General features: G+C 35.7%; 1 protein-coding gene across 3 annotated transcripts in view; it reads left to right on the forward strand.

Annotated features, from left to right (window-relative positions):
• The window catches only part of QSER1 (glutamine and serine rich 1), an 83,021-nt gene that overhangs the window by 39,363 nt on the left and 23,275 nt on the right, over nucleotides 1-20,383 (forward strand). For all 3 annotated transcript variants that reach the window (XM_043580890.1, XM_043580891.1, XM_043580892.1), the window contains exons 4-7: nucleotides 1,378-5,058; nucleotides 17,037-17,359; nucleotides 18,312-18,428; nucleotides 19,537-19,670. In XM_043580890.1, the coding sequence (XP_043436825.1) occupies nucleotides 1,378-5,058; nucleotides 17,037-17,359; nucleotides 18,312-18,428; nucleotides 19,537-19,670 (4,255 nt within the window). The remainder of the gene's footprint in view (nucleotides 1-1,377; nucleotides 5,059-17,036; nucleotides 17,360-18,311; nucleotides 18,429-19,536; nucleotides 19,671-20,383) is intronic.

The raw sequence follows: 20,383 nt of genomic DNA on the forward strand, positions 1-20,383 counted from the left end.
TTTAGCAGTTTTTTTTTTCTGCTTCCAAGGAGATAATTAGTGTTTTAATGTGAAATAAAGGAGAATATTAAGAAACAAAGTAGCTTCTTCCTTTTTTGCTCCCTGGAATAATTGTACATTACACATAATCAGTTAGGCTTTCTATTCCAATTTCTATGATTATATTATTTTAAACACAAATACTAAATGTTTATTCTTTTAAGTATAACTAGATTACTTTCTGTCTTTGTAGTAGCAATATTTTTTGACATTTAATGGGAAGAAGTGAGAGAAAAAGGTTTTTGAAAGGGCCAGAGAATCTTTTTTCCCCCTATTTTTCTAAAATAAACAACAAAATTTTAATGGAAGCTCACAAAAAACATGGAAACAATAAAAAAGTTATATGAAATGGAAAGTGATACTTCCTAACTACATTCCCACTTTTGTAGAGAAGAGTTAACAGTTCTTTGATATCTTTGTATATCAAAACATCTATATTCATGTACTCAGGGTTTGTAGCAATAGTATTAATAGGATATGCCATAATTATTTGATCATTCCCATGTTGGTATACATACGGGTTGTTTCTACTTCTTACACACAATAACTATAAGAAAGTATCTTGTATAGATATCATTGTGTCCATGTATTGCTATATGATAAATTTCTAGAAGTAGAATTTTTAGATCACAAGAGTATACGTTTTCACTTTACTATATGTGGCTAGGATGGTTTCTTGAAATGTTAATAATCTTATTGATAATACTTTATTAATTTCTGATCAGCCTTGTATAATAAGCACACATCTATTGTCATTGGAAGTTGTTCATAGAAAGCCAAAATTTGGAATCCAAGAGATTTTTAAAATTTATATATTTTGATAAAGGAAATTGCAGTGTTAACCTCACTGTATATTTTTAGATTTATTTATCATGTTAAATGTAGACAGTTTAGTTTTCATTTTAATGTTATGAACATTTTAGTTTGTTGCTATTGCATTGAGATTTCAGGATAAATTAATCACTAGAGATTGTGTACATTTTTACTGGCTTCTTAATTTTCAGATGGCATTATCTAACTATAAAACTCATTTCTATAACAATTATAGATACAAATTGCTAATACCTTTGTAACTTTGTTTTTGCTTTTAAGAAAGCTAGCTGTCTTGAAATGTAATTTTTTAAATTTACATGTAGAACTAGCTTATCAGGCTTTTCAGTCTTACAGAGATTTTTTTCCCCCGCCCCTTCACCCTAACAGAGATTATAATGGGTTATGGGTACGTAAGTCTCTACTGTAAAAACGTGTGCGTGTGCGTGTGTGTGTGTGTGTGTGTGTGTGTGTGTGTGTGTGTGTGTGCTGTGATTGCATAAAGTTCTTTATGTTTTCTCTTCACAGGTATGCATTCCTCAGCAGCAACTGAGCTGTTTGTTACTGGACCTTTGCCAACCACTGGAACACTTCCACCCTCTGCCCTCTCTGCTTATCAGCATCCCACCACCTTCAGCAATAGAAACTTTGCTACCACCTCACCTTTGGTGCTTCAGGATTCGTCTTTTAACACTACATCAAATGGAATTTTAAATCCTCATGACCCTCTGCTACAAATCAAGACTTCCCAGGGAACTGTTCCAACTGCTTTGGCATTTGAGCGCCTGGGCAGTTCTGCGTTAAGTAACAGCATACCACCTCAGTCTTCAACGTATCGCTCAGCGCAAGAGTCTGCACCCCATCTTTTACAACCTCAATTTAGTTTGTTGCCTTCAGCACTTGGGGGAGCCCAGCAAACTCCTCAAGCCTACAGTTCAACTCTCTTTACTAGTTCTACTGCTTCCATTGAAAGAGCTCTTCTTCGAGAATGTAGTGTTATTAAACACCATCAGCGGCCTTCAGGTACCCAGTCTATTCAGGCACAACTGACTGGTTCACAGCATTCCTTACATAGCTATCTGTCAAATGCAAGTGTGGTTAATTTTCAGGAAACAAGTAGGCAGTCATCTTTATCCTGTAGCCCAGTTGGAGATTCTACTCAGGTGAGCAATGGAGGATTACAACAGAAGACCTCCCAGGTGTCAGTGGAACTTGCTCAGTCTTACTCATCTACAATTCCATCATCAGGGTTTCCTCCATCTGCTACAAAAGTAAAAAGCTGTTCTACAAAACAACCACTAGCATCAACTAAGACCCCCAAACCTCAAAGTGTAATTCCTCCTGTGCAAACATTAAGCTATTCCAAACCTTTACATAACCAGAGTTCTGTAATATCGGGCCAAGCACAAATTTATTCTACAGCGCAGCTACCAAGCCTTTTATCAGTTAGTCAGTCCCAAAATTATGGTTTAGTACAGCCACATAATGTGCCATCTATTGTTCATTCACAGGTTTATAGGTCCAACAAAGTTGAGAAGTTGCCATCCTTATATAAAACATTGACTTTTTCTGGATCATCTCAGACTATAACTTCTGAAAATCAGACACTTAATTATTCTTCTAATCAACAAGAAGTATTATCTTCAGTTACAAATGAGAATTACCCTGCCCAGACAAGAGATCTGTCTTCAGTTAGTCAGTCTCAAAGTTATTCATCTAGTCATTCTCAGGGTTTACCACCAGTTAGCCAGACACAGGTTAGTTATTCATCTCAGTCACAGGTGTTATCAGTTGTTAGTCCTTCAGAAAGCTATGCTTCAGGGCAGTCTCTAACATTAACAGCCCCTTCTCTTTCTTACTCTTCTGCCACTCGGGCTCAGAATTTGCCAGATTCTAGCCCAACCCAGAATTATATTTCCATGCATTCTTCCCAGAATGCTCAGACTCAAGGGTCATCATCTCCCCAGTCCCAAAAGTTTTTGCCTGCTGCCCAGTCATCATCTTTTGCATCCTCTACTCACTGTCAGACATTACAGAATAACATACCTTCCCCTGATCCAAAGTCTTATGCTGAAAGAAAACTTGACTCAACTGTGTATACATCTTCAAAGCAAGAAGAGGATTTTCCAATGCAAGAGTTACAGGTATTGCAGCCACAAGTGTCTCTTGAGTCATCAACCCAAAGGCTGTCAGATGGAGAAATTAATGTTCAAGAATCGGCTTATAAGGTGTCAAAGGCAGATGACAGGTATTCTCAGAGTGTAATTAGAAGTAACTCTCGTCTTGAAGATCAGGTTGTTGGGATTGCTCTACAAGGGTCAAAAAAAGAAGAAAGCATGGTTGGTTCAGTGACACAGCTTACCCAACAAATTGGCCAAGTCAGTGCAGCAACCCTTGATATTAAGAAGGCAACTAATTTAATGCAAACTCCACAAATAAGGTTGAATACTAAAGACCTCAACCCGCAGCATTCTCTTATACATAAGGTACATGAAGCCAAGGTCCAGGAGCAACATGATCAAATAATTAATGCCTCATCTCAGATTCAAATTCCAAATCATGCTATAGGGCATGGCCATCAGGCATCTCTTCCTAACACACAGGTCCTTTTAGATTCTGCCTGTGATTTACAAATTCTTCAGCAGTCAATACTGCAGGCAGGTTTAGGACAAGTAAAGGCATCTTTACAAGTACAGCGTGTTCAAAGTCCTCAACAAATAGTACATCCTTTCCTTCAAATGGATGGTCATATTATTCAGAGCAATGGTGATCATTCTCAGCAGCAGCTCCATCCTCAGACTTCTGAAATTATGAAAATGGACCTCTCTGAGTCTTCAAAACCATTACAACAACATCTAACAGCTAAGGGCCATTTTAGTGAAACAAGTCAACATGATTCAAAGAATCATTTTGTTTCTCTTGGATCAATGTGTTTCCCAGAGGCAATGCTTCTCAGTGATGAGAGAAATATTTTATCAAATGTAGATGATATCTTAGCAGCTACAGCAGCAGCTTGTGGGGTTACTCCTTCTGATTTTTCCAAGTCAACTTCAAATGAAACCATTCCGGCAGTTGAAGATGGTGATTCTAAATCTCATTTTCAGCAGTCATTAGATGTTGGGCATGTGACTTCAGATTTTAACTCTGTGACAGCCGCAGTAGGAAAGCCACAGAATATAAATGATATTTCCTTAAATGGAAATCAAGTTGCTGTAAACCTGTCACCAGTACCAACTCTCCAGTCAAAAATGACTCTTGATCAACAGCATATTGAAACTGGTCAAAATAAAGCATCTAAAGTAATTTCACCTGTGGTTGGACCAAGTCATGATGTCCAGGAGCAAAGTTCTGGCTCATTCAAGAAACAGTCTGCTACCAATCACGAATCTGAAGAAGATAGCGAAGTTCCTATGGATAGTACATTAAATAATAACAGAAGCCAAGAGTTTGTTTCTAGTAGAAGTATAAGTGGAGAAAGTGCTACATCAGAGAGTGAGCTCACCACTGATGACAGCAGTGTGTCAGTGAACCCAACTAGAAGTACACTTGCACTGTTGGCCATGGCCCAACCTGGGGAGGCCATCGGTGTCAAGATTGAAGAAGAAAATCAAGATTTAATGCATTTTAACCTTCAGAAGAAAAAAACTGGAAAGGGGCAAACAAAAGAGGAAGACAACAGTAATCAGAAACAGCTGAAAAGACCTGCCCAGGGCAAACGCCAGAATCCAAGGGGAACAGATGTGTATCTGCCATATACTCCTCCTTCCTCAGAGAGCTGCCATGATGGTTATCAGCATCAAGAAAAAATGAGACAGAAGATCAAAGAAGTAGAGGAAAAACAGCCAGAAGTCAAAACAGGATTTATTGCCTCTTTCTTAGATTTTCTGAAATCTGGGCCCAAGCAGCAGTTTTCCACTCTTGCTGTACGAATGCCTAACAGGACTAGACGACCAGGGACCCAGACTGTTCGTACATTTTGTCCCCCACCACTTCCAAAGACTTCTTCGACAACACCCACACCTTCCGTGTCTGAAATTGGGGGTAACAGTCCATCAGAAAAAGTTGATAATGAACTTAAAAACTTGGAACATTTATCTTCATTTTCTTCTGATGAAGAAGATCCTGGAGTATGTGGTCATGATATTTATAAAAGCGCCTCTACTACCTTAACTACTTTGGATGCTACTTCTGATAAAAAGAAGAAAGCAGGTAAAAGTTTTAAATTTTGGATTCATAATAATGGCTTTCCACTCTTATTTTTATGGTGACAGATTGGGTTTTAAGCTTTTTTAACTTGAAGCAGGTCTGCAAATAAATTTTCAGGACAAAATGCATAGGGAGGTATTTTAGGTACTTTTTTTTTTAATGTTTCTTCCCTGTAGGAAAGTTTTGGGGTTTAGGTTGAGAACTTCTGTGTTTTCTTGACTTTTTACCACATGATACATAATTTACGTAGTGTGTATCCAGGTTCTCTAATTTGAGACATCTTGAGGTGGGTTATGGACATGAGGCATTTGTACTGGGGGCCCTGTTGTAGTAGTAACTGGCATATTTTCTTGGTATGTCAATTTTACATGAAGACAAACATTTTGCTGTTAAATATTATTATACTATGTGTAGCATGCACATTAAGGTAAAATTAAAATTTTTTTGTGTTGGCTTCAGACTATACCCAAATCTTTGGGTGTGCTTTCACTTTACTCTATAGTTAAATGAACATTTGGAGGAACTGATTTAAGAAGCTCTGCCTCATGTAAACTATTTTAAGGAAGATGCTAAGGAAAAATATTTATAACAATATAGTAGCCACCACCTCTGTGCTAGGAACTAGTAGCAGTGTTATGAGATCTGCATTGTTCTCTCCAATATCAGATGGTATAACCAAGAGTGAATGAATTGTGCAGGTCCATACAACTAGTAAGCGACAGAGCTGGAGTCTACTCAGGTTTGTCTGATTGAGCCTCTATTCCTGCCTAGCTCTTTTGTATAAAGTGGTGCTTTGAAAGTTAAACCCTGTTTTGCGATGTACCTTATTAGTTTCTCTCTGGACTTGAGACTACCTTTAACTGCTGAAGTGATCTGAAACAACCTGTATTCCAAATAATCTGTTAGCATAAACATCTGCTAATTCATTTCTAAAGAATTCACATTTTGTTATACAGGGAAATCAGTATAATGGAATGTCAATGTTAGAGCCAAAGACATTATGTACGTGGATAATCCTAGTAAGATTCTACACTCCTTTTCCCCCAATTCAGGGTGCTTTGCAATTGTTATTATATTCCCTCTTCCATTTGTAGAACAATGCTTTTATAATTTTTGTTCTAAAATAGGAATCTAGGGACACCTGGGTAGCTCAGTTGCTTAGGCTTCCGACTCTTCATTTCAGCTCAGCTCATGATCCCAAGGTTGTGGGATAGAACCCTGAGTCGGTGCAGAGCCTGCTTGGGATTTTCTTTCTCCCTCTCTCTCAGCCCCATCCCTGCTCGCTCACACTCTCCCCGCCCCCCCTCAAAATAAATAAACTTAAAAAAAAATGAAAGCTCCAGCACTGAGAGGGCCCTTTCATTTAAAAAAGATAAGTAAAAATAAAATATGAATCAAATATGAAAAATGAATATAAATCAAATCTGAAAATGTGAGCCCTGCGCCCAGCATGAGGCTTGAACTCACAACCCTGAGATCCAGAGTAGCATGCTCTACGGACTGAGCCATTCAGGTACCCAAAGTCTGACCCTTCTGGTTTATTTTTACAGGAGGTGAGTGAGGTATGGGTTGAAGTTAATTTTTTTATATATGGAAGTCCAGCTTTTCCAGCACCATTTGTTGAAAAGAGTCCTTTCTTCTTCTGTTGCCTTTGCATTTTTTATAAAAAATCAGTTGATCATATTTGTATAAATCTATTTCTGGACTGTCAATTCTGTTACATTGATCTGTGTGTTTATGCTTTTGAAAATAACACAGTCTTAATTGCTGTAGCTTTATAGTAAACCTTGAAAAAGGGCAGTTGCGAATTCAAATTTGTTCTTTTTCAAAATTGTTTTGCCTTTTCTAGTTCCTTTCCTTTTCCATATAAAATTGCAAATCAGCTGTATCTACCAAAAAAAATTCTCACTGGAATTTTGATTTTGATTTCTTTGAATCTATAGCACTTTGAGGAAAACTGAACTATTAACAGTGTACTGAGTGTTAACAATTCATGAACACATTTGATTTTTCACTAGTCTTTTACAGTTTTGGGCATATAGATCCTGCACATGATCTATATTTAGGGATGTAGAGCCTAAATATTTTTGGTGCTATTTATTGTAAATGATGCTTTTTAAAAATTGCTAATTTTAGTTATTTATTGGTAGATTATAAAAATTGTCATATATATGTATATTATATACATAATATATATGTATATATAATATATAATATGTTATATATGTGTATATAATATACATATATATATGTTGATCTTAAATCCTACAAATCTGCACAACTTATTAATTCTAGGGGTTTGTTGTGTTTGGTTTTTTTTTTATTCTGTAGGATTTTTTATGTAGAAAATTATGTCATCTGCAAATAAGGATAATTTCATTTTTCTTTTCCAGTCTTAATGCCTTCTTCATTCCTGTCCTACTGTATAGGAATAAACATTCCTATACAGTGTTTAATGAAAGAGTTGAGTGTGGACATTCTGAATATGTTCTTGATCTTTGCAGGAAAAAAAATCAACCTTTTGCCATTAAGTACAATGTTTACTATAGGTTTTTTGTAGATGTCTTATCACATTAAAGAAATTCTTTACATTGCCTAGTTTGGTAACAGTTTTTATAATGAATGGAAGTTGAATTTTGTCAAATGATTTTTCTTCATCTGTTGAAATGATCATGTAGTTTTCTTATTAAGTCTTTCAATATGGTGAATAACATTGACTGATTTTCAAATATATTCATGGCCTTGCATTCCCAAGATAAACCTCAGCAATTGTGATATATTATCTTTTTTATACATCAGTGGATTCAATTTTGTAATTTTTTTACATCCATGTTTGCAGTGGATATTGGTCTGTAGTTTTCCTTTTGTAATTCCTTTGTTTGGTTTTGGTATCTGGTTGTTGCTGACCTCATAAATGACTTGGTGATTCTTCCCTTCTCTGTTTTCTGCAAGAGGTTGGGTAGTACTATCTCTTCCACAAATGTTTGATTGAATTTGTTAGTGAAACCGTTTGAACCTGGAGTTTTCTTTGTCAGAAACTTTTTTGCTATGAGTTCAGTTTCTTTGATACAGAGCTGTTCACCTTGCCTGTTTCTTCTTGACTATGCTTTGGTAGTTTGTATCTTTGAAGGAATCATTCCGTTTTAATTGACATGTCAAATTTATCAGCATAGAGTGGTTGGTAGTATTTCCTCATGTTAGTAATTTGTGTCTTCTCTCTTTTTGTCATGGTCTGAATAGAAGTTTATTAATTTTATTGATTCTTTTTCTCCTTTGTTGGCAGTTTCACTGATTTTTGCTCTTCTTGTCATTTCCTTTTTCCTGCTTGATTTAGGTTTATTATACCCTATTTTTCTAGTTTCTTTTGGTAGAAGCCTAAATTGTTAATTTAAGACCCCTCTTCTTTTCTGCTATACGCATTTAATGTTACAGACCTCTCTCTAAGCCCTGCTTTAGCTATGTCCCACAAATTTTAATTATTTATTTTTATTTATATATTATTTTTTCAGTTCTTTCTCTCTCAAAAAATAAACATTAAAATTTTTATAAAAACAATATTTCAACTTTTAGTATTTCTTTTTAAATTTATCTCTGCTTTTTCTGTCTGTATCTTTTTGTACTACGCTTCTAGTGTTTGACCTAGTGATTACCATCCACATAGAATTAATATTTTTATGATTCTGGCACACCTGGATGGCTCAGTTGGTCGAGTATCAGACTCTTGATTTCAGCTCAGGTCATGGTCTCATAGTTGGTGGGTTCAAGCCCCACATTGGGCCTTGCCCTAACAGCGCAGAGCCTGCTTGGGATTCTCTCTCCTCTCTGCCCCTCCCCAACTTGCACTCTCTCTCTCTCTCAAAATAAATAAATAAACATTTTAAAACAATATTTTTATGATTTCAAGTAAAATGTCAAAGTCTAATGACCATACAGGTCCCTTTACCCTTGCCCTTACGTTATACATATTTGGCATATATATTACATCTATCTACATATATTGAAAACTTTAATAGGGGTTTGCTTTCAATAGTCAAATACATTTTAAATAACTTAAGAGGAGGAAGAGAGCCTATTATATTTACTCAGATATTTATAATTTCTATTGCAGTTCCTTTATTCCTGATGTTCCAAGTTACCCTCTGGTATCATTTGCTTCCCATTAGCCCAAAGATTACTTTTTCTTTTTCTTTGGTTTTCAGCAATGTAATTGTTTATCTGGGTAGGGTTTATCCTGTTTGGAGTTCACTGAGCTTCTTAAATCTGTAAAATGTATGTCTTTTACCAAATTTGAGAGTTTGGGGACATTATTTTTTCTGTACCAATCTCTCTCCTTTCAGGACTCCAGTGACACTTCAGTGACACAAACGTAAAACCTTTTGATATTGTTCCTGACATTCTGTTCATTTTTTTCAATCTTCTTTTCCTCTCTGTTCTAAACATTGTATAATTTCTATTGGCCTATCTTACAGTTCATTGATTTTTCAGCCTTCTCAATTCTGTTATCGATCCCATCCAGTGAATTTTTTATTTCAGGTATTTTTTTAATTATAAAATTTGTTTTTGGTTCTTTTTTCTAGTTTCTATTTCTCTGCTGAGAATTTACATATTTCCATTCATTTTAATGTAATTCTTTTTTTTTTTTTTAGTTTTTTTTATTTTGGGAGAGAAAGAGTGAGTGAGGGAGGAGCAGAAAGAGAGGGAGAGAGAGAATCCCAAGCAGGCACCATGCATGCTCAGTGTGGAGCCCAAATGGGGCTCAATCTCATGACCTTGGGATCAGTCATGACCTGAGCTGAAGTTAAAAGTTGGACACTCAACCAACTGAGCAAGCCACTCAGGCACCCCTTAAAAAAATATTTTTAAATTAACAATGTGTGTTGAATTTTGTCATATGCTTTTTTTTCCCACATTAATCTATTATTTCATTTCTTTTTTTTTTTTAACATTTATTTATTTTTGAGAGAAAGAGACAGAGTGAGTGGAAGAGGGGCAGAGAGAGAGAGAGAGGGAGACATAGAATTAGAAGCAGGCTCCAGGCTCTGAGCTGTCCAGCACAGAGTTCAAGCAGTGCTCGAACTCACGAGTGGTGAGATCATGACCTGAGCTGAAGTCAGACACCCAACTGACTGAGGTGCCCTTTTATTTGATTTCTTAATGTTGAACCTTTTTAAGAAAATTCTACCATAAACTCTGCTTGGTCATGCTGAATTATTTTAATCCATTGCAAGATTTAAGTTGCTAGTGTTTTATTTAGGATTTTTACACTTAGATTCATAAGTGAGATTAACACTTATAGTGTTTTTTTAAAGTTTTTTTAGAATATTTATTTTATTTTTGAGAGAGAGAGACAGAGCATGAGCAGGGGAGGGGCAAAAAGAGGGAGACACAGAACTCCAAGCAGGTTCCAGGCTCTGCGATGTCAGCATAGAGCCCAATGAGGGCCTCAAACTGTGACATGAAACTCACAAACTGTGAGATCATAACCTGAGCTGAAGTTGGATGCTTAATTGACTAAGCCACCCAGGGGCCCCTATGCTTATAGTGTTTTTTGCCTTAATCTTTTTATTGCTATATTTTTGGTTTTGTGTTTTCGTTTTTTGTCTTAATATTCACTTTTATAGTCAGAGTTTGTTTTTTTTTTTAATTTTTTTAACGTTTATTTATTTTTGAGACAGAGAGAGAGCATGAACAGGGGAGGGTCAGAGAAAGAGGGAGACACAGAATCTGAAACAGGCTCCAGGCCCTGAGCTGTCAGCACAGAGCCCGACATGGGGCTCGAACCCACAGACTGTGAGATCATGACCTGAGCCGAAGTCGGACACTCAACCGACTGAGCCATCCAGGCGCCCCGAATTGGGAGAGTTTTTATATTTGTCTAAGCTTTGAAAAAATTTACCTACCACATATAATAGGGGTTTGGTAGAACTTTCTAAGAATATATCTGGGACTTTCCAGTTTTTTTCCTGAGGTAGTTTAATCTATCAAGATCAATTTTTTTGAAGGTATGGTATTTTCTAGTAAAATCATCCCTTTCACTTAGATTTTTTAATCTGTTATGTAGTTGCACATAGCATTTAATCCCCTCTGTTTCTATACATATGTTCTCTTTCTTGCTCCAAATGTGTTTGAATCTTTTTCCTTATCATTCTGTGAAGTTTACCTATTTAATAGTTCTTCTCAATGAACCAGTGTACTTTTTATTTATTCCTGCTTTCATTTTCTTACTCACTTTTTCTTTACTCAGTTCTATTTCTCTATCTTCCCTGGGTTCAATTTAATATTCTCTCTCTGGCTTCTTGAGTTTAATAGTTTATTTTTATATGTATATCCTTGCTTTTTAATGAATGGCATTAAAGTGTAAGGTTTCTTCATTGCAACACACTCCGGCTCTATCTATGCCTTTGGTTTCAATTTGTAATGCTCTCACTCCTTTCTAAATGCTTTGTCATTTCAGTTTTAATTTCCTTTTTTAACCTAAGAGCTATTAAGAATTGTGTGTTTTTGCCTATTTCCTAATAGGTTTCTATTTTTGTTGTTGTTGGTACTCATTTATTACTAATTTATGGCCCTACTGTATTTTGGTCAAAGGAGTGCTTCAATAATGCCTGCTTTTGGATATTTATGAAAAGTTTGCTAGTGGCTTGGTAAATGATCATTTTTTATAAATAATTCGTGAATACTATGTGCTGTAGATTATATTTGGTAATGCCGTTCAAATCCTTTATATCTCCTTTTTTGCTTAATGTAATACATGACATTAGGTTATATAAGAAAATTTATGTTTGTTGGACCTAAATGACAGGGCTAGAATTTGCCTTGAACTATCCCAGCAAATATAAAAGGGGTGATGGAAATATGAAAGAAGTATACCAAAATGTTCGTAGTAGTTACTATAACTGGGTTATGATATTTGAGGGTTTGTATTTTCTACTTTTATGTATGTTTGAAATTCTGAATAATAAACAGTTTTTAAATCCTCCCTATCCTTATTTGTTTTTAGATTGCTTGATCTGTTGATTCCTGAAAAAGGTGTGTTAAAGTTTCCAACTATGTTTGATTGTTTCTCTAATACTGTTTACTTGATATGTTTCAAACCCATGTGATCGGATACATAAAATTGTACTAAGTTAAATTTCCTTTTCATAAAATCTTTTTCCCTTTTACTTTCTCATTTCTGTTTTTAATATTGCCATACTAATTTTATTGTTACTGTTTTGGTATATTTTTCCATATCTGTTTTCTTTCAAAATATTTTCTCTTGTGAAATATAACTCACATATGGAAATAAATATAAGACATGTAAGATAACACACATACAATTTCTATAAATTGGAAAATGCAGACATTACTTAAGCCATATTCCCTGACTATAATGCAATAATTTTATAAATAATAGTTGAAAGGAAAAAAAGAAAAAGACAAAGAAATAAAAAGTTTATTTTTAAAACTTCTAAATAACTTCTCCTAAATACCTCATGGCTTTAAAAAGAAACCAAAACTGAAATGATTAACCACTTAGAAAGGACAGTGGAGCATTACATTTCAAAACCAATGAGATGTGCTAAAAGTGTGGAGCAAAGAATAAAATTTAATGGTGTTAAATGCTACTCATTAGAGAACAAGAAAGTACAAAATTTGAATATTATATTAATTTTTTTAATGATTAGTATTTTGAGAGAGAGACAGAGACAGAGTGCAAGTTGGGGAGGGGCAGAGAGAGAGAGGGAGACACAGAATCTGAAGCAGGCTTCAGGCTCCAATCTGTCAGCACAGGACCTGATGCAGGGCTCGAACCCACAAACTGTGAGATCATGACCTGAGCCAAAGTCAGACGCTCAACCCGGTGCCCCCAAATTGAATATTATACATTAAACTCAACTCATAACCTCTAGAACTAACCACTATCTTAGTTGGGGGTGGTAATCACTTCCTTGCTTTTCTTTTGTAATTTTATCACCTGTGTATGCATCCCTAAATACTATACCTTTGTTTTTTTAAGTATATTTGACATACAATGTTATATTAGTTTCCAATGCATAGCTTATTGATACAACAATTTCATACATTTCTCAATCTGTCACCATGCAACATTAATACAGTATTATTGACTGTATTTCTTCTGTTATTTTCATCTCCATTACTTATTTTTTAACTGGAAGTATGTACCTCTTAATCCCTTTTATGTATATTATACTATACTACACCTGAACACTCTTCTTAGTTTTGGTTTGTTTTAAAGCTTCATAAAAAGAGCATCATAGAGTATTTATATATAGATGTTTCCCTTTACTAATTTGAAAGTTATACATTCTTTTATTTTTATTAAAAAATTTTTTTTAATTACTCAGCAATCAAAAAGAATGAAATCTTGTCATTCGCAACTATGTAGATGGAACTAGAGGGTACTATGCTAAGTGAAATTAGTCAGAGAAAGACAAACATCATATGACTTCATTTGTATGAGTACTGTAAGATACAAAACAGATGAACATAAGGGAAGGGAAGCAAAAATAATACAAAAACAGGGAGGGGGACAAAAACATAAGAGACTCTTAAATATGGAGAACAAACAGAGGGTTACTGGAGGGGTTGTGGGAGGGGGGATGGGCTAAATGGGTAAGGGGCATTAAGGAATCTACTCCTGAAGTCACTGTTGCACTATATGCTAACTAACTTAGATGTAAATTTTTTAAAAAATTAAATAAAAATTAAAAGGAAAAAAAACCTCACAGTGAAAAGGAAAATGTATTTGATGACATGAGAATTTAAAAAGTCTGGATGCAAAAGCTCCATTGATAAAATAAAAATAATTATACATTGGGAAATAAAAATAAAATAGAGAAATAAAAAAATTTTTTTAATATTTATTTTTTGAGAGACAGACACACACAAAGTGTGAGCAGGGGTGGAGCAAAGGGAGACACAGACTCTGAAGCAGGCTCCAGGCTCACACCTGTCAGCACAGAGCCCAACTTGGGGCTTGAACTCATGAAACTCGAGGTCATAACCTGAGCTGAATTCGGCCACTTAACTGACTGAGCCACCCAGGTGCCCCAGTTATACATTCTTTTAAAAGAAATATTTGCTTAGTTTTTTACTATGGACATTTTCTTTTTTTGCTTATTTTTTTATATGTTTATTTTGAGAAAGAGGGAGAGAGAGCACACGGGCAGGGTGGGGGGGAGTGGCAGACAGAGAGGGGGGAGAGAGAGGATCCCAAGCAAGCTCTGCACTGTCATTACAGAGCCCGACGTAGGGCTTAATCTCGTGAACTGTGAGATCACGACCTGAACCGAAATCAAGAGTTGGACACTTAACTAACTGAGCCATCCAGACACTCCTACAATTTATTTATTTTGAGAGAGAGCACATGTGTATGCACAAGTAGGAGAGGGGCAGAGAGAGAGAAAGGGAAAGAGAGGATCCCAAGGAGGCTCCATGCTGTCAGTGCAGATCCCGAAGTGGGGCTCAATCCCATCAACCATGAGATCATGACCTGAGCCAAAATCAAGAGTCAGATGCTCAATCCACTGAGCCAATCAGGTGCCCATGGGCATTTTCAAATATAAACAAAGATTGATATAATTAAACCAATGTATGTATCACTCAGGGTTTTTTTTTTAATTTTTTTCAGTGTTTATTTTTTTGAGGGAGTGTGTATGCACATGTGCAAGGGAGGGGCAGAGAGAGGGGGGTATAGATGATCAGAAGTGGGCTTTGTGCTGACAGCAGCGGGTCCAGTGGGGGCTTGAACTCACAAACAGTGAGATCATGACCTGAGCCAAAGTCGGACACTTAACCAACTGAGCCACCCAGTGATAGGTGCCCCTATCACTTAGCTTTAATAATCATTGATATGTGGTCAGTCTCATCTCATTCCTGTATTCCCAACCCCTCATTAGTTTGATGAAATATTTCTGTTCTTTTCCTGGTTATAGTAGGAATTACAGTATGTATTTTCTGCTTCTCAAAATCTGTTAATATCTTTCTCTCCTCCTGGATAATAGTAGACTTTTGAACACTAGAACTCTTTGAACAATGTGTATAGTTTTCAGAAGGGAAGCTTTATATTTTTCTGAAATTTATTTCCAAATATTTTTTTCTTTTTGATGCTATTATAAGTGGAATTGTATTCCTGAATTCTTTTTTTTTTTAATGTTTATTTATTTATTTATTTTGAGAGAAAGAGTGTGCTCATGTGAACAGTGGGAAGGCAGAGAGAAAGAGAGCGAGAGAGAATCCCAAGCAGGCTCCATGCTGTCAGCTCAGAGCCCCATACAGAGCTCCATCTCACAAACCATGAAGTCATGACTTGAGCCAAAATCAAGAGTGGGACACTTAACCAACTGTGCCACCCTGGTACCCCCCTGAATTCATTTTTGGATTGTTCGTTGCGAGTATATAGAAATACATTTGGGGCCGCCTGGCTGGCTCAGTTGGTACAGTATGTGACTTTTGATCTTAAGGTTGTGAGTTCATGGCCCACGTTGGGTGTAGAGCTTACTTTAAAAAAATACTATTGATTTTTATATATTGATTTTATACTCTGAAAACTTGCTGAACTTACTTATTAACTCAAATAGTTTTTTTAGAGATTCCTTTGGATTTTCTATATACAAGATTATGTCATCTGCAAATAGAGATTATTTATTTCTTCAGACATCTTTCTTAGGGGAAAGCATCTATCTAGTTTTTTACCATTAAGTCGGATGTCAGCTTTTGGGTTTTTGTAGATGCCCTTTATCAGGTTGCAGTTCCCTCCTATGTTCAGCTTGTTGAGTATTTTTATCACAAAAGCGTTTAAATTCATGGTGCTGAATTTTGTCAAATGCTTTTTCTGCATCTAATGAGATGATCCTTTGGTTTTGTCCTTTGTTATGTTAATATGATGACTGATTGATCTTTAGATGTTAAAACCCATTTGGTCATGATGTATAATTCTTTTTATATGTTGGTTGATTTCCTCATATGTTGAAGATTTTTGTGTATATATTCATGAGGGATGCTGATCCTATGGTTTTTTTGTGTGTGCTGTTTTGTCTGGTTTAGGTATTGGAATAATACTGGCTCTATAGAATGAAGCGGGATGTGTTTCCTTCTGTTTTTTTGGCTTATGATGGATTGATATTAATTCTTACTTAACTTAAAATTGGTAGAATCTATTTGTGAACCCATTTGGGCCTGTGCTTATCTTTGTGGGATGCTTTTTAACATTTTTTATTCTCCCTACTTGTTGGTCTGTTCATATATTGTATTTCTTCTCGAGTCCTTTTTAGTTTTCATTTTTCTAGGAATTTCATCTTACTTGTTAGCATACAATTTTTCTTGTTATTATTTTACAATCCTTTTTATTTCTGTAGTTCTTAGAGCTTTTTCAAAGTATTTTGGGGTGTTGTTTTCCCTTCCCACATCCAATTTGCTTTTCTCCTTCTAGGAATTCTTCACAGCTTTGGTCAGCTGACCCTTCTTATCTTGCATCCCTTTTGTGTCTCAGTTCTTCTAAAAATTTTTTTAATGTTTATTTATTTTAGAGAGAGAAAGACAGAGAATGAACAGGGGAGGGGCAGATAGCGGGCAACACAGAATCCAAAGCACGCTCCAGGCTCTGAGCTGTCAGCACCGAGCCCAGTGCAGGGCTTGAACCCACAAACTACAAGATCATGACCTGAGCCAAAGTCGGACCCTTAACCGACTGAGCCACCCAGGCACCCCTCTGTTCTCAAAATAGCTTTGTGCTACTTAATGGACTCAGTGGTAAGAGTAGGTTGATGGAGGCCCTCAGTCTGATTGTCATCCAGATGTAATTCTATCACTTTGTTTCTTGGAAATTTACAGCCATACTTTAATTTCTTACTATAGTGTTCATTGTTTCAAACAATTGATGGTAAAAATAATCAAGTCTTTCTTTTTACACTGTTCAGATTTTACTCCAAACAAGTAAATATTTATTTGTATTACTGATTTGCATTTGCTTGATCTAGTTTCAGAAGCCCTACGGGTGGCAACTACTAGCCCAACTGCCAATACTACTGGTACTGCTACCTCTACCACTGTGGGTGCAGTTAAACAAGAACCTCCCTGCTCTACTTCATCTGCAATAAATATCCTGGAAAATATAAACTCTACAGAACCCCCAAAGCCCTGCGAACTTGATGGGCTTCCTTCAGACCAGTTTGCAAAAGGACAGGACACTGTTGCCATAGAAGGTTTTACAGATGAGGAGAACACAGAAAGTGGAGGAGAAGGCCAATACAGAGAGCGTGATGAATTTGTGGTAAAGATAGAAGACATAGAGACTTTTAAGGTGATTTAAATGTTCACAGGTGTAAAGGTCATAGTTTAGTGGGCATGTCCTATACTAAGCCTTCATAATGACTAATAGTATGCCTCTGGCTTGAACTGCAAAAAGTTATATTTTTATAGTTATTCTGTTGTAATTGCTAGATAATAAAATCAAACTAGCAGATGTCAGATATTTTGAAAAAGCAGTTTAAAATTATTTTGACTTTTTTTGAGTTTTGCATATTTCTGACTAGTCAGTATGCTGCATTTAGGTGCTAGTAATGAGAGCAGTTTTGAAATGTTAATGTTTTTGAAGGTTCCCAACTCAATTGTATTGTTAAGGGGTTGGAGAAAATGGTTATTTTTTTTTTACTTAAAAGTTTAAAGAAAGTAATAGGAATATAAAATAAACACAGAATTCACTTATTTTCATAATTTCAAATTATAGAACCACAGGTAGAATGGTAAATTTCATACCAGACGATTTTAGCTGTGCTTAAAATAATATATTTTTTGGGTTTTTGTTTCCTTTTGATTTTATTTTTGAATTGGGGTGGAGAGGAATGGCATTAAAAAGTATAATGAGGACTATAATACAACATTCAAATTGTCTATATGCCTTCCATTCACAATTAACTACTGTTAATATTTTAGCATATTTGTTTCTGGTCTTTTTGAATATATACATACTCTTATAAAACTGCACAAATAATGTATCAAAATATCATTAGGGGAAAACTTGCCAGTAGTTACACAAAAGGGTAATGAGCTACTGTACATGTTGGTGTCCTCCCTATTTCTGGAAGAATTTTAGCAGAGATTGAATAGCCACCTTATAAAAATTATTGCAAAAATTCAGCTAGGTTAAAAATAATAGCTATGTAGGTCATTCATTTTTCTCTTAGTTCTAAGATTCTATAAATCAAGAATATGTTGCCAGTTTTTAAAATTATAACTGATTCCACATATTACAGGAGGCTTTAAAAACAGGAAAAGAACCCCCAGCTATTTGGAAAGTACAAAAAGCTTTATTACAGAAGTTTGTTCCTGAAATTCGAGATGGACAAAGAGAATTTGCTGCTACAAATAGTGTAAGTAAAATGCTTGGTTACATTAGCCTTCCTATTTTTTTGACAAAACAGTTATCCTGGGAAAAATAAAGGATGATTTAAATTTAAGTGTATTTTTATTATTTTTTAAATATTTATTTTTGAGAGAGAGAGAGAGATAAAGAGAGATCAAGAGCAGGGGAGGGGCAAGGAGAGTCAGAGACACAGGATCCAAGCAGGCTCCAGCCTCTGAGCTGTCAGCGCAAAGCCCGACACGGGGCTCCAACTCAGGAGCTGTGAGATCATGACCTGAGCCAAAGTCAGATGCTTAACCAACTGAGCCGTCAAGATGCCCCTAATTTTTTTTTAATGTTTATTTATTTTTGAGAGAGAAAGAGAGAGAGGGAGACAGAGTACAAGTGGGGTAGGGACAGAGAGAGCGAGAGGCACAGAATCTGAAGTAGGCTCCAGGCTCTACACCATCAGCACAGAGTGCGACACGGGGCTCAAACCCACGAACCATGAGATGATGACCTGAGCTAAAGTCAAACACTTAACCAGTTGAGCCACCCAGGCGTCCCTAGGCGCCCCTAAATTAAATGTATTTTATATTAAGCATTTCTGATATAAAATTTGATAATATAATACTCTGATAGTCTGATTATAAAACAGAATCAGTATGTAAATACCAGTTTTTAAAAATTAAATCACTTTATACATATATATATATATATATATATATATATATATATATATATAAAAAACCTTTTTTTAAAAAATGAATTAGTTATTAGTCTATAAAAAGTTCATACGGAATCAGGGGCTGCTACTATATTGATTATTCTGCCAATCAAACATCCCAATTTATCAGAAAACTTACAAAAGTGATTCTTTTATACTTATGTAGTTATTTAACAGCATTGAGTAAGTAAGCATCTGATGATTAGCCAAATGATTAGCCAAATGTAAGCTTCTATGTAAGGGCTTACAGTCAAGAATGAGACTGAGATCATTTTTATTGAGGGTGAAAAGTAGCTTGGCCAGAGATGCATTTTGAAAAACTTAAAGGATGCTAATGTAATAGTCAAGCCAACAAATATTTTATGTACAGAATGTATAAGTATGTAATTCATAGTGTTTCTTTCCTTAGTACCTTGGATATTTTGGAGATGCAAAGAGTAAATACAAAAAGATATACGTGAAGTTCATTGAAAACACAAACAAAAAGGAATATGTCAGAGTGTGTTCCAAAAAGCCAAGAAGTAAGCCTTCACAAACTATCAGGTATTTATTTTCATATGTAATATATATATATATATATATAAGGCTTATTTTTGGCAATGTCTTTTATTTTAAGTTAATTTTATTTTAGTAGTCTCTACACCCAGCGTGGGCTTGAACCCAGAACCCCAAGTATGTGACCCCCAAGTCACATGCTCTTTTGACCAAACCAGTCAGGTACTCCAGCAATGGTTTTTTTTTTATTTTGTTTTTTAATTTTTAATTTGTTTTTAACTTTTGAGAGAGAGAGAGAGCACAAGTCGGGGAGAGAAACAGAGAGAGACAGAGAGAGAGAGAATCTTTGGTAGGCTCTGAACTCAGTGTGGATCCTATGACCCTGGGATCACAACCCAAGCCAAAATCAAAAGTCAGACATTGAACCAACTGAGCCATCCAGTCATCTGCCCACACCCACAATGTCTTATACAAAGAATCACATCAGTTAAAGAGCCTAACATTTTTTCATTATATACAAGTCTAAAAATTCAGTGTCTGCTATAATAAGTGATTCTTTTTTTTTTTAATATTTTAATTTATTGTTGAGACAGAAAAAGATAGAGCATAAGCAGGGGAGGGGCAGAGAGAGAGGGAGACACAGAATCCAAGGCAGGTTCCAGGCTCTGAGCTGTCAGCACAGAGCCCGACGTGGGGCTCGAACTCAAGCCTGTGAGATCATGACCTGAGCTGAAGTCGGACGCTTAACCAACTGAGCAACC

This window comes from Prionailurus bengalensis, chromosome D1 (genome assembly GCF_016509475.1).
Source record: "Prionailurus bengalensis isolate Pbe53 chromosome D1, Fcat_Pben_1.1_paternal_pri, whole genome shotgun sequence".
Classification (NCBI taxonomy): Eukaryota; Metazoa; Chordata; class Mammalia; order Carnivora; family Felidae; genus Prionailurus; species Prionailurus bengalensis.